Source organism: Lissotriton vulgaris, chromosome 3_1, assembly GCF_964263255.1.
Source record: "Lissotriton vulgaris chromosome 3_1, aLisVul1.2, whole genome shotgun sequence".
NCBI lineage: Eukaryota > Metazoa > Chordata > Amphibia > Caudata > Salamandridae > Lissotriton > Lissotriton vulgaris.
This window is the reverse complement of record NC_141689.1, coordinates 1,235,192,332-1,235,206,740: the sequence shown is the minus strand read 5'-3', so window position 1 is coordinate 1,235,206,740 and position 14,409 is coordinate 1,235,192,332. Positions and strand designations below refer to the sequence as shown.

The window sequence follows — 14,409 nt, the reverse complement described above, 5'->3', positions numbered from 1 at the left end:
ATTTTCAGCACACTCTCTCGCTTACAAACTCTTCTTTCAAGAACTCAACCATTAAGCTCGAAGTCACATTACTGAGACACTTTGGGTCAAGAATGAGGGTGCAATTCCAGGGTGGAGACACAAAATGTGTCCCCCCCGGAATTGCACCCTCATTCTGGAGGAATTATCCACAAAATGTGCCGCCCGCGCACACCTCTAGGTGCAGATTAGGCCCCTAACCTGCATGTCTGCCATTCTTTTCAAGGCTGGATTCCCGCCATGAAAAGGGGGATGGATATGCAGGTCGTAATATGCTTAACGGTGCCGGCATTGGCACCACCAGCATATTCAGGCCGTTTGAAGACTGCTGCCGCAACAGGATGCTTGATCACGACGGAAGCGGCAATCTCAATGGCGGTTCCACCACCACACTCCTAAAACAGTAGGTGGACCCGCTAAGGTGGTGGCGTTCAGACCGCCACCGCGAGTACAGCGGTCCCAGAAATACCATACTTGTAATAAGGCCCTTAGCCACTACCTATTCCATGGTATAGTCAATTAATATAAACACAAAACTCTGAGGGTTGCAATAACCCAATAGGTCCTACAATGTCCATACCCAAGGTTCAGCTAGAACCTTCAATGGTGACAAACAAACCTGTCTCACTATCTTACTTTTGTCTGCCTTATCATGCAACCAACAATACCTAACTGTTTCTTACACCATCCTATCCATGTCAGGCCACCAATACTGCTCCTTCAATCTTACTTTGGTAAAATTACTGCCCAAGTGGCACTCATGTGCCAGATTAATTAGCTTTTCTCTCACTGTTTCTGGAGGAATTATCCACTCACCTCTGGAACAACAATCCTCCAACCACAGATATCTCCTCCTTGGCCACACTAAATTGTCTTACTTCATACAACTCATCTTTCTCTAGAGCTTCTAGCCACGTGTCCCTAGTCAGAGCTTAACAAGTCACCCACATCACATTCTCCATATCTCTTCCTTCCTTTCCATTCACTATGCATCCTAGATGCAACAGTGTTTCTTTAACCTTGCGCGTTTTGCATCTCAAAGTTAAATTCTCTGACCCCCTACATCACTTATTAATTATTGGTGTGGCATACTCCCTGCCTATGTATGAAAATATTTGAACATATGGTTTGGGACTCTACAGACCACAAAAGGTAGACCCCACAAGAAATCATTAAAATGCTGCATGGCCCAAGTACACCCTAAAGCTTCTTTCTCTATGACTGAGTACCTCAATTCCACGACCTTTAATGCTGGAGATGAAAATGTCACTACTTTATCATCAGTATTCTCCATATGGTATAGCAATGCCCAAGTCCTTTCAAGCTGGCATCAGTAATCAATACTGACTTCCGCCACACATCAAAATGTCCCAACGTGGTGGGCACCCTCCCCAACAGCTATTTCACTTCTTCAAATGATTTGTCACACTTGAGTGACCATATATTGATAACTGCCTAAATCCTACTGCCACTGCTGCTGAAATTCTGAACGTTTATGACGCAATAGTGAAAACCATAGGAAATGAACTAACTAAACCTAGAAAACAAAATAACACACTAAGAAAAGGATGGTTCAATACCCAGTGTACAAAAGCCTATTCTAACCTCAAGAAAGTCCTAGCAAAGAAAGACCGAAACAGAGAAGAGATAGTGCAACTAAGGAAATCATACGCGCACGCACTTAAGCAAAGGAAAAAAGAGATACAATGCAACCTCTGGACCCAGCTTCTAGACAGCACTACTCAAAAAGATAGTCTAGCCTTCTGGAGAATAGTCAAGACCCCATTTTTAGCTGGGAACAATGAGGGTCCTTCCTTAGACATTGCAATAAACGCGAAGGATTGGGTGCACCATTTTTCAGGGGTCTTTGGAGAGGAAAAAACTGGAGACCTAGCCCCTCTACCTGTCCTTCCACTGGTGAAATACCCACTAGAAATACATTTCACCATCAACGAGACACAGAAAGCCATTAAGTCAGCAAAAAATGGCAAAGCGCCAGGTCCAGACTCCGTTCCAATGGACCTCTATAAATTTCTCCCCGATCTCTGGTCCCCTCTTTTAACAAAGGTATTGAATGCAGCCAAGGAAATCAACCTTCCTAACTCCTGGTCAACATCAATCTTGATCCCTATTTTCAAAAAAGGAAACAGAGACAGTCCTTCCTGCTATCGACCAATCTCGCTTTTGGACTCAGTGGGAAAGATGGCAGGGAGGATACTTCCTGATCGTCTCCAGGAATGGTCTAAAGAACACGGGGTCCTTTCAGATCTTCAATACGGGTTCAGGGCGGGCCTGAGCACCGAGGACCAAGTTCTGAACTTAACATTACTGGCCGCAAAATACACAACTGTAAAAAAAGCTAGTCTACACATGGTCTACGTTGACCTTACGGCAGCGTTTGACTGTGTAGTACACTCAAAACTTTGGCTAATGTTGGAAATGGGGATTGATCCCGCAATAGTGGATTTTTTGCGTGAGCTATACTCTGGCGCCACGGGCAAGGTAAGATACGGTCTGGAAGGACAACTCACAGACAGCTTCCCAATACAGAAGGGGGTCAGGCAGGGGTGCGTGCTGGCCCCCTTCCTATTCACGCTCTACACTAATGGACTTGAGGCAGCAATGCTACAGGGAACAAAAGATTTTCCAACAGCAGGCCGGCGACCAATTCCAGCATTGTTATACGCCGACGATGCGGTGATCCTCGCCCGAACTCTGATTCAGCTACAGAGAGCCTTAAACAACTACTGTACCTTTATGACTAATCTCAACTTGAAAGTCAACATAAAGAAAACCTTTGTGATGCACACCGGCATGAAGGGGAAAAAGGCGAAGACAATCCTTGTCGACAATCTACCCCTTGAAAGAACAAAAACTTATCCATATCTTGGCATCACCATCGATGAGGAGTTCAAATGGAAAGAAGTAATAACCTCCCGTAAGCTATCGCTCATAAGAACAGTGGGCGCCCTAAAAGCTTTCTCTCTTCGCCTAGGAAAAAAACCCCTGGTAGAGATGATAAAGATCTACAATGCAAAATGCATTAGCACGGCCATCTTTGGAGCAGGAGTTTGGGGAATAGCAAACGCAGATCAAATTCAAAAAATTGAAAATTCTTTCCTCAAATTCTTATTAGCTGTCCCAAAGAGCACGACTACCTTTGGATGCCACTTAGAACTTGGAATGGACCACATCTCAGATCTCATTAAGATCCAACCCATAATGTTATGGCGTAGAATATGGGCTACAGACGAATGCAAACTTACAAGAGCAATTATTGAGGACTGCATGAACCTAGAGCATATAGAAAAGATAAAGTGGCTAAACTACGTAAAATCTTTCCTTGCAGATATTGACCTCCTGAGGTTCTTTGACGATCCGCAGTCAGTAACGGACATAGCAAAAAAAGAACTAAAAAAGACATGCCTGTCTTACCTAACCCAATTACGGATGATGACAGAAATAGGCAAACCATCAGTACAACACTGCCTCATGATACAAACTGTTCCATCTATACAACCATATCTGCAGCAAGACCTGACCCATTTTGAAAAACTACTTCTTAGCCGTTTCAGGTTTAATCTTTTCCATATCATGGTTTCATTTCCTACTCAGAATAACTGGACACATAATATAACAGCGTGCCCTTGCGACTTCAAATCCCCTCAGTCCACAATTCATGTCCTTTTCTTTTGCACTTTTTATACGCCATTCCGTAAGAGGTGGATTTTACCTATTCTAAAAGTAATGAAGGTCAGAAGATGCCGTCCAGCATACTTGGCATTGCAGTTTTTGGAGAACACCCTAGTGTCAAAATCCGTGGCACACTACCTTAGAATGTGCCTTAAACATCGTATGAACTTATGAGAAACACAGAATCTGCCTTAATATGGACTCGAGTAAATGCTTCGTCCAGTATTAGAGACTTCAATTTTAACATACCATGAATTTTTAACGTTTTTAATGGTTTTTTACTGTATAAATTTGTACTTTTGTGGCTTTCATACTGAAAACCGAATAAAGTTGTTTTGAATTTGAGTGACCATACACATTTCTTACCTTTCTTCAAAAGACTTCTCAAACGGTTGTACCAATGAAGAAAAACCCTTCACAAGCCTTGAACAGTACTTAGCTAGCCCTAAAAAGGAAAGCAGCAGAAGCTTATCTTCTGGTGCTGGCGGTTTAACAATTGACTGAGTAGGATTCATTTTGGGACTTACCCTTCTCCTGCATGACATGTCCCAGATAATTTACCATACAGACCCTAAACTGACATTTCTACCTTTTTACCATAAACTTATTTTCCTGCAATCGAGACAAAGCTTGCAAAAAACTCTATTGTGATTAAAACCATGTTTGCTAGATACCAAAATACCATCTAGGACAAAATCCATTTAATGCCTTCTAAGACTCAACTCAATATAAGCTGCAAACAAGCAGTGACTGACGCCAACTTAAACGGCATCCTAACAAAACATAATGCACCGAGTGGTGACACAAATGAAGTGAGAAGCCTAAACTCTTTAACCGCATGCGCGCTAGCGGAATTCCGCTCGCACGCTGGGTTTTGCGAAAACGCATGTTACGTGACGAGCTGGGCTCGTCATCAGCGTGCGAGCGGGCTACGCCATGTCGAGCCCAGCTCGTCATCAGCGAAGGGGTTAAGTCGTAGGACTTTGCGGTACACTGAAGACCGGTCAATCACATTGAAAACGTATGCCCTGTTCAGCAACTAGCGTTCTTCCACAATATTTAGTAGGGGCAGCCTGTCTATCCAAATACAGTTATTTCGGTTGTGTAGATCTACACACATCCTCCATAATCAACTGGATAAATATCTGGCTTTTGCAAAGTGAGCCAAAACACTTAACCTCCGTGCACTGTTGCTGGAGTGGTTCTATCGTTTGAACAACACTTAGGTTTATGCAGACTCAGAAAATAAACAAACTGATCGCGTGATTTCTACATATATTTTTTCATATATTTTTTCAATTTTCAAAAGGATATATATTTCAAAAACATTTCTGTTTGCAAAAAAGCTTAACATACATCTACAAAATTAAAGTGATATACAATCTTGAAGAACAAACATTCTTGTTAGCTTTGTGGAAGAATCTTCTCGGTGCCCAATGCATTTCGAGCTCTCCGAGCTCTTCCTCAGGGAACTAAAAACTGAACATACAAATGAATTACTTTTAAGCCTTAACTCAATACTCAGGACATTCGAAAAACTCACTCTCTGCAAGGCTTTACTTCTTAAATGGTCACATGTCGTGGAAGTTAAAGGAAAAATGTGGACAGAAAGCCCCTCTCCACACCACTGTTTTGTGCTCAATGAACTTAATCACTGCTCCTATACTCACTTGCCGAGTAAGGGAATCTTCAAAACACCTGTTTGCAAAAAAGAATCTAATTCAACAAAACCGTCTTAAAACTTTACTCCGTTTTCACTGTGAAGAACAGCCTCCTGATCTGTCAGACCTTACTATAAGTTAAACAAAAACTCGCTGTTCCTTGTTTCGTCAAACCCGATTCCGGACTGGTCCTGTAACCTAAAAACGATGGAAATGGCGTGTTCACCAAACTCGTTTACAATAAACGCCAAGATACAACACTAGGTCACAACTCCCTCAGAGAGCACACAACGCTCCCAGATATCGCTGTACATCTCTTAATCTTACCTGCTCCTCCGATATTTCCTTAGCGATTTGGAACTCTCCAGCTTTCCGCCAAAACAGGTATTCAACAACAAAATACAACCACTGCCGCTTTGAGCTCACCTTCTGCTCGAAGTGTTAAAGAAACCGAAAAAGGACTACCTAATCCAATGTTGCGGGCGACATCTTGGAATGGGGCTCATTCACTATCCTCCTCAAAGCTGAACTAAACAGAGTCTCAATGGTGACTCCCTCCAGGTTTCGACGTAACGTATGTGAATGGGAAATGAAAAGAGTGATTTAGAGTAGTGAAGAAATTAAGGAAGGATGTAACAAGAATAGCAAATAAATTCTAAATCACGATTTTTTATGACAACATGATAATAACCAAGAAGTTGACTTGGTTACCAAAATACAATTATCTATAAATGCATGCATCATTCCTACAGTTACAAAGTAAAAAAATGGCAAGTTCTTATACTTCATAGGAAACAAATAAGATCTACTTTTTCTATTGAGCCCCCTCGGCTCCTGCGTTTCCAGTTTCCAGTCTCTTTGAAGGAGGGATCTGGTCAGATCCCCTCCTCATAAGTTTTGACTTTCTCCGGTATTGAAAACCTGATCTGGGATATGTTGTGATGATTTTCAATCCAGTGCTTGGCTAACTTGCTTTTCATGTTTTGGTTTCTAATGGTGCTTTTATGTTCTGAAACTCGAATTTTTAGTTTCCTCTCAGTTTTCCCTACATAAATTTTGCCACACGGGCACTTTATGTAATAAATCAGTTTATTAGGATTGCAGTCTCCATCATAATGTAATGCGATTTCTATCCCAGTCTGTGGGTGATGTAAGGTCCTTCCTACTATTGCATTGGGACAATGTACACAATTCGAACATCTTTTAATTCCTTTGTGAGCAACTTCTGATTGTCTTTTTGGTGTCATCAACAGTTCTTTTAAATTCTTAGATCTCGTGAAAGCATAAATGGGTTTTTGAGTGAAGATTCCATGAAAATCTGGTTCATTCTGCACTAATTCCCAAGGTCTATTCACAATGTTCTTGATTTTTTGCGATGATGTTGAAAATGTTGAGACAAAAACATGTCTCTCAACTGTTTTCTTGGGTTTCTGTTTAAGAAGATTTTCTCTGTTGCAAGTGTATATCCTCCTTCTTGCCTTCTCCAGAACTTGTTCTGGATACCCTCTTTCCATATACGTTTGGTGTTGCAATTCTAGATGTTCTTCAAAATCCTCCTTTTCTGGACATATTCTCTTAATGTAAATAAAGAATTATTCACATCTGTCTCTTTCCTGAAGACTTTGGTCTTAATCTTAGACTCATGTATACTGATCGTTACATCCAAAAATGATATTTCTTTATCACTAATGGTATGAGTGAATTTGATTTGTTCAACACATTCATTGAGTCTTTCAATTTGCTTTTCCAGACTTTCTTCTGGTTCGGACCATAATACAAAAATTTAATTGATGAACCTGCGGTACATGATCGCTTGATCCTGCCAAGCACTGTCACTGTAAATAAAAATCAGCCTCGAACTTAGCCATGAAGGTATTTGCATAGGTGGGCGCCCCTGCAAATCCCATGGATGTTCCACTCTGTTGGAGAAAAAACTTTGTGGTCCACTGAAAATAGCTGTGATATAAACAAAAATGTAAAAGTTCCAAAATAAACACCTTATCTGCTTTGACAGATGGTTGTTGCAACAAAGCCCATTCCACGGCTTCCAGACCGGATTTGTGGGGGGATAGATGTGTACAAAGACTTCACGACTATTGTGCACAGTAACATATGGTTTGTAGTGGTAATTTCCTTCAATTTCAATAAAAAATCGTTGGTGTCTTTTATGTAAGATGGCCATTGTTGTACGAACAGCTGGAGAAATTGGTCAATGTACTGACCGAGTGGCTCAAAAATAGTGCCACACCCTGTAACAATAGGTCGCATAGGTGGATACTGCCGATTCTTGTGAACCTTAGGGAGCATGTAGAGACGCGGTCTCCTGGGATACTGAACGGATAGGAATTGTTTAGTTGCTGACGAAATATGACCTGAATCATATGCCTGTTCCAGAGTGATCGGAGGGTAGTTCTTAATTCTTCTGTTGGATCTCTATCCAATTCAAAATAAGTGGATGGATCTGCCACATGTTCGTCCACTTTTTGGTTGTACATGGCTTTGTCCATGACAATGATGGCTCCCCCTTTATCTGCCTTTTGAATTGATATTTTTTCATTTTCCTGAAGACCTTTAAGAGTATTTCTGTCCTGAATCGACAGATTCTTCTTGTTAGATTTACGCAAATGTAACCGGTCCATATCGTTCCTTACTGAATTCTCAAAGGCATCTAGAATTTTGTGTGAGACCGGCGCTTGAAATTTAGATTTTGGTTTAAATTCCAAAAATTCTGGTTCCTCTTTCTCTGGTTGCGCTGGTGCTACATGAGTTAAAAAATGTCTCAATTTTAGCACTCATAAATCTAAAAAGAGCGATCTCACTTTCCAATTTGTTGGTGTCTTATGTGGGAACGAACCCCAAACCTTTGTTTAAAACTCGTTTCATCATCGGTCAATTCAATTTTAGAAATATGTATCACTAAGTTGGTTTTTGGCTCCTTGTACACAGCTATTTTCAGTGGACCACAAAGTTTTTTCTCTAACAGAATGGAACATCCATGGGATTTTCAGGGGCGCCCGCCTATGCAAATACCTTCATGGCTAAGTTTGAGGCGGATTTTATTTACAGCGACAGTGCTTGGCAAGAGCAAGCGATCATGTACCGCAGGTTCATCAATGACATTTTTGTATTATGGTCCGGACCAAGAGAAAGTCTGGAAAAGCAAATTGAAAGACTCAATGAATGTGTTGAACAAATCAAATTCACTCATACCATTAGTGATAAAGAAATATCATTTTTGGATGTAACGATCAGTATACATGAGTCTAAGATTAAGACCAAAGTCTTCAGGAAAGAGACAGATGTGAATAATTCTTTATTGTTTCAAAGTTTCCATCCCCAAAATTTGAAGAACATCTGCCTGTTTCACAATACATGAGGATTAAGATAATATGTTCAGAGAAGGACATCTAGAATTGCAACACCAAAGGTATATGGAAAGAGGGTATCCAGAAGAAGTTCTGGAGAAGGCAAGAAGGAGGATATACACTTGCAACAGAGAAAATCTTCTCAAACAGAAACCCAAGAAAACAGTGGAGAGACATGTTTTTGTCTCAAAATTTTCAACATCATTGCAAAAAAAATCAAGAACATTGTGAATAGACATTGGGAATTATTGCAGAATGAACCAGATTTTCATGGAATCTTCACTCAAAAACCCATTTATGCTTTCACGAGATCTAAGAATTTGAAACAACTGTTGATGACACCAAAAAGACAATCAGAAGTTGTTCACAAAGGAATGAAAAGATGTTCGAATTGTGTACATTGTCCCAATGCAATAGTAGGAAGGACCTTACATCACCCACACACTGGGATAGAAATCGCATTATATTATGATGGAGACTGCAATTCTAATAATCTGATTTATTACATAAAGTGCCCGTGTGGCAACATTTATGTAGGGAAAACTGAGAGGAAACTAAAAATTTGAGCCAAACACTGGATTGAAAATCATCACAACATATCCCAGATCAGTTTTTCAATACTGGAGAAAGTCAAAACTTATGAGGGAGTGGATCTGACCAGATCCCTCCTTCAGAGAGAGATCTATTGGATCAAGGAACTGGAAACGCAGGAGCCGAGGGGGCTCAATGAAAAAGTAGATCTGACTTGTTTCCTATGAAGTATAAGAACTTGCCATTTTTTAACTCTGTAACTGTAGGAATGATACATGCATTTATAGATAATTGTATTTTGGTAACCAAGTCAACTTCTTGGTTATTATCATGTTGTCATAAAAAGTCGTGATTTAGAATTTATTTGCTATTCTTGTTACATCCTTCCTGAATTTCTTCACTAGTCTAAATCACTCTTTTCATTTCCCATTCACATACGTTACGTCGAAACCCGGAGGGAGTCACCATTGAGACTCCGTTTAGTTCAGCTTTGAGGAGGATAGTGAATGAGCCCCATTCCAAGATGGCGCCCGCAACATTGGATCAGGATGTCCTTTTTCGGTTTCTTTAACACTTCGAGCAGAAGGTGAGCTCAAAGCGGCAGTGGTTGTATTCTGTTGTTGAATACCTGTTTTGGCGGAAAGCTGGAGAGTTCCAAATCGCTAAGGAAATATCGGAGGAGTAGGTATGATTAAGGGATGTAAAGCGATATCTGGGAGCGTTGTGTGCTCTCTGAGGGAGTTGTGACCTAGTGTTGTATCTTGGCGTTTATTGTAAACGAGTTTGGTGAACATGCCATTTCCATTGTTTTTAGGTTACAGGAGCAGTCCGGAATCGGGTTTGACGAAACAAGGAACAGCGAGTTTTTGTTTAACTTATAGTAAGGTAAGACAGATCAGGAGGCTGTTCTTCACAGTGATAACGGAGTAAAGTTTTAAGACGGTTGTGTTGAATTAGATTCTTTTTTGCAAACAGGTGTTTTGAAGATTCCCTTACTCGGCAAGTGAGTATAGGAGCAGTGATTAAGTTCATTGAGCACAAAACAGTGGTGCGGAGAGGGGCTTTCTGTCCACATTTTTCCTTTAACTTCCACGGCATATGGCCATTTAAGAAGTAAAGCCTTGCACAGTGTGAATTTTTCGAATGTCCTGAATATTGAGTTAAGGCTTAAAAGTAATTCATTTATATGTTCAGTTTTTAGGCCCCTGAGGAAGAGCTCGAAATGCATTGGGCACCGAGAAGATTCTTCCACGAAGCTAACAAGAATGTTTGGTCTTCAAGATTGTATATCACTTTAATTTTGTAAATGTATGTTAAGCTTTTTTGCAAACAGAAATGTTTTTGAAATATATATCCTTTTGAAAATTGAAAAAAATATATGTAGAAATCACGCGATCAGTTTGTTTATTTTATGAGTCTGCATAAACCTAAGTATGTTCTATCGATAGAACCACTCCCGCAACAGTGCACGGAGGTTAAGTGTTTTGGTTCACTTAAGATAGGAAGTTTCATTAGTGGCACGGTTGGGACAAACGTGCTACCTCCGCAGCACGCTTAGTCTGATAAATAAGTTAAAAAACTGAAGTTCTCTTTGCAGCAGAAAAAACAGGAGTGCTTCTCCAACCTCCAAATAATTCATTTTGTAAAGTGAGATCATCGCTTCCAAATATTCAATCCCAATTTTGATCTCCAATGACAGGATGTAGTGACCCAGAGTTTCCAACACATTCACATCCTTTCCACCAATCACAATTGTATACTCCGGCAACTTCAGGACATCTGAATCCCATTCATTTGCTTTGGCTGGTACATCGGTAACTCATAGCACAGTTCTATCTTTACCTTTTAATATGTCTTGTATCCATTGCATAGAACTACTGTCTAGTTCCTCTATGTCATCCAGGCTTTTGTATACTCTAGTATAATGACCCCTCTTTCCACTCTTGCGACATACTGACACTGAGCAAACCAAGTCGGGCTGCTGGATCTATAAGGGCACTGACGCAAATGTATCATTAAAATGTACTGCCTAAGGGGTGTTAGGTTTTAGGTGACATTTTAACCATGTTAGAATAGTTTATTTTATTCTTGTTGTTCACAACACGTCTTGTTGCTGTTTTTATGATACCGTGTGTAGTTATTTTAGATGTGCTGAGAAACAGGTTCGCCCGGTTTTGATAAATGCTTTTAGTTAACAGTGTCAATTCTTCTTTGTGAAATGTGTGTGATATTGTGAATAAAGAAATAGGTTTGTTTCTGTTACCACTATGCCCCTGATCCTGTAGCAGGGATGGTTAGTAACCCAAAAGGAATAACTCTAATTCAATTATGTATTGGGGTGGGGTTTAACGGGGCTATAATAACCTGTCTTTCACATTAAATACGTGTGCATTGACCAAGTTCACCTGTGGGTGGGAAAGCAAACCTTATAGAACTACACCAGGGTTGTAGTTTATGCATAAGGAGATATATAGCTAGTCTAGAGATATGCAGTTATTAACAATTCACCAACATAAAAGACTAAAACAAGATTCTGAAAAAATAACCAACAACAAATTAACCCCTCGGGAGTGGTGGTGGTAAGACCTGCCCCATGTGCAGGTTACATCTAGCCACTGGTTAAGTTTGCTACCCACCACACAAAATGAGGATTCCAATTACCTAATGAAGATGTATTAGTAGTGAAATTCACCACCAAGCTCTTACTGGTGTTCAAAGCCTTCTCTGCCCACAGCTTCTAATTCTAGTCATCAGCTGATGTCATTCATTATAAAGCAACAAGATAACCCACAATGCAGTGCTTGCTCTAACACATTTTATCACTGTAGTATGAAAAAAAAGCAAAATAACGTCGATATGCCATGTTATTTTGCTTGGTGTACATTGTAGTATGTTCTGTTGCCAACAAATGATGCCACATTTCTAGGCAAAAGCAGCACATTACGTTAAAGTTTCCATGCTGACTACTAACCACTGTCTATGATGGTGTAATACCGCCACACCCGCTCATTCCAAAACGGAGTCGAATGCTAACGCTCACAGTGTTAACTTAAGTGCTTAGAGGTCACATTATGTGAAATGGTCTGTGAACTTAGATAGGAGTACCCTCCCAACCTATTCTCCATCATCTGCGAAACACCAAGGAAGATTTGCCACACTTTCAATCTTAGTACTTAAATATAAATGTATGAATATGCATTTAGTGACAGCTTATTCTCCGGTAGAACGTGGTGTGTGTATACTTAACACTACTTTACCCACTATGACACACGTGTGCGAATATCTGCGTGTTTGACTGCCGGATACAACAAGCATTGCTCCCAACCGGCTCAGTTGAAAGAACGAATCTTTGAGCAAGGGGGAGGGGGGTTTGACTACGAGGAGGATGTGCTACGGATATTCCCTGTACATTGGGGTAAGCTGGGTCCAGGAGGAAGGGGCGCGCGCGCATACTCACACAGGTGCCCCCCAGCTTGTTGCTCTCCACCACCGCCGTCCTCGCCCCGTACTCGGCTGCTCGGCGGGCGCTGGCGAGGCCGCCGGAACCGCCGCCGATGACCAGGTAGTCGAAGGCCAGCGGTCGGCCGGCGGGTGGCGGGGCTGCAGCCATGGCTCGGCGCGGGGGCAGCGGGCAGCGCCGGAAGAGAGGGGCGAGGCCGCCGGTGCTCAGGACCCGGTGCGCGGTGAGGCCTCTGTGGAAGAGCCGCGGCCGCAGTGCCATGCCGAGGAGGCGGAAGCGGGCTCTGGTTTTATTGGAGAGAGCCCCGGGGAGGAGTTCCTGCAGCGTGCTGAGTCACTGTGAATCTCTGAGCCTGAGCCGACGCGGGTCGCACCCTTCACCGGGAACGGCGCCTCAACAAGAGGAAAAGTCTACCCGCTACAAGCATTCAAGGCAGGAACACAAGGTACAGATCTCCATCTTTTATAGGGCCCCGCCCTCGGCTGTCACCTATATGAAATAACAAAAACACTCTAATCTTCAATTAGTTGGTTGAGTTTGAGCAGACAAGTCAAATTCAGAGCGCACACCATATTTAACTTTTAAAAGAGCTAAATCAGAATTTATCATAAATTGCCTTTGGTATTGGCAGCAGCACCCCTCCCACTTAAAGACAGGGAGATGCCCCACTAGAATCAGGGATCAGTGGGCCCCCTGGGCCATTGGATCCCAGTGCCACAGCGTCTGCAGCACCAATGAAAGCTATTCTCCTATATTTGCTTGTTTTAAAGATTCTGTATTATGCCAGTGTACGTAGCTGAGGGCCGCATAACTTCTTAGCATGGAGGAGTGGCGTTCATTATCGGAATAAACCAGACAAATCGCTCCACCAACTAAGAATGGCCATGCAACTAGTTACGGGATCACAGCAATTCTTCCGGGAGAACTATCACATTAAAAGGTTTTCTGGTATAATCTAGACAGTTTTATCCTATTGTCATCACTTCTAAATACACAATCACTTCACCCCGCACATTAGGCTGCCTTCATACCTGCACCCCTTATCATAAGGCAAGTAAGATCTCTGCGAAAGCAACCTTTTGCGGGGCCCATAGGGTATTGCAGCACCAGCAGTACGAGGCTCAATGCCCGATGATGGAGCATGGCATCCCTAGGGATGTGTGAGGGCACCAAGAAAGAATCCTTAGGATTCCCCCTCCGTATTCTGTCCACCGTCTTGTCTTTCTCTCTATTTTTCTGATAGGTACAGTACCTACCCTGTTGGTTTGATAGGATAAGGAAAGGCCTTCCAACAGCTTGTGATTACGAGGATATTTGTTTGAAGAACAATTGTAGTACATAGTAAAAAAAGCATACTTGTTATGGTGACTCAGGCATATTTTTAGGGCATGTATCACCATGAAAAAACATACTTAGGTGCTACAAGCCTGAGCATTTTCTAATGTTGCAGCTTTTTGGGAAATAGTCTATTATGATATATTATTAAGTTGTGTTAGCTTGAGCATACAATAAAAGGAATTCCCAAGTGTTTAGTAATAACAGAATATAATTACCACAGCGTGATATGAGGAGACAGCAAGCTCCCCAAATATGTTCCAGGCTCAGTATTGTAGAAAAGCACATTTTTACGCCGCTAAGAGTCACGGACGCCAAGAGTACAACAGACAATTGCTGCCATGGC

General features: G+C 41.6%; 1 protein-coding gene across 1 annotated transcript in view; it reads right to left on the bottom strand.

The window, feature by feature from the left end:
- Nucleotides 1-13,162, bottom strand: part of GSR (glutathione-disulfide reductase) — a 183,159-nt gene extending 169,997 nt beyond the window's left edge. Inside the window, exon 1 of the mRNA XM_086961703.1 lies at nt 12,726-13,162. Coding sequence (XP_086817829.1) covers nt 12,726-12,989 — 264 coding nt within the window. The 5' untranslated portion in view covers nt 12,990-13,162. The remainder of the gene's footprint in view (nt 1-12,725) is intronic.
- Nucleotides 13,163-14,409: the final 1,247 nt, after the last annotated feature.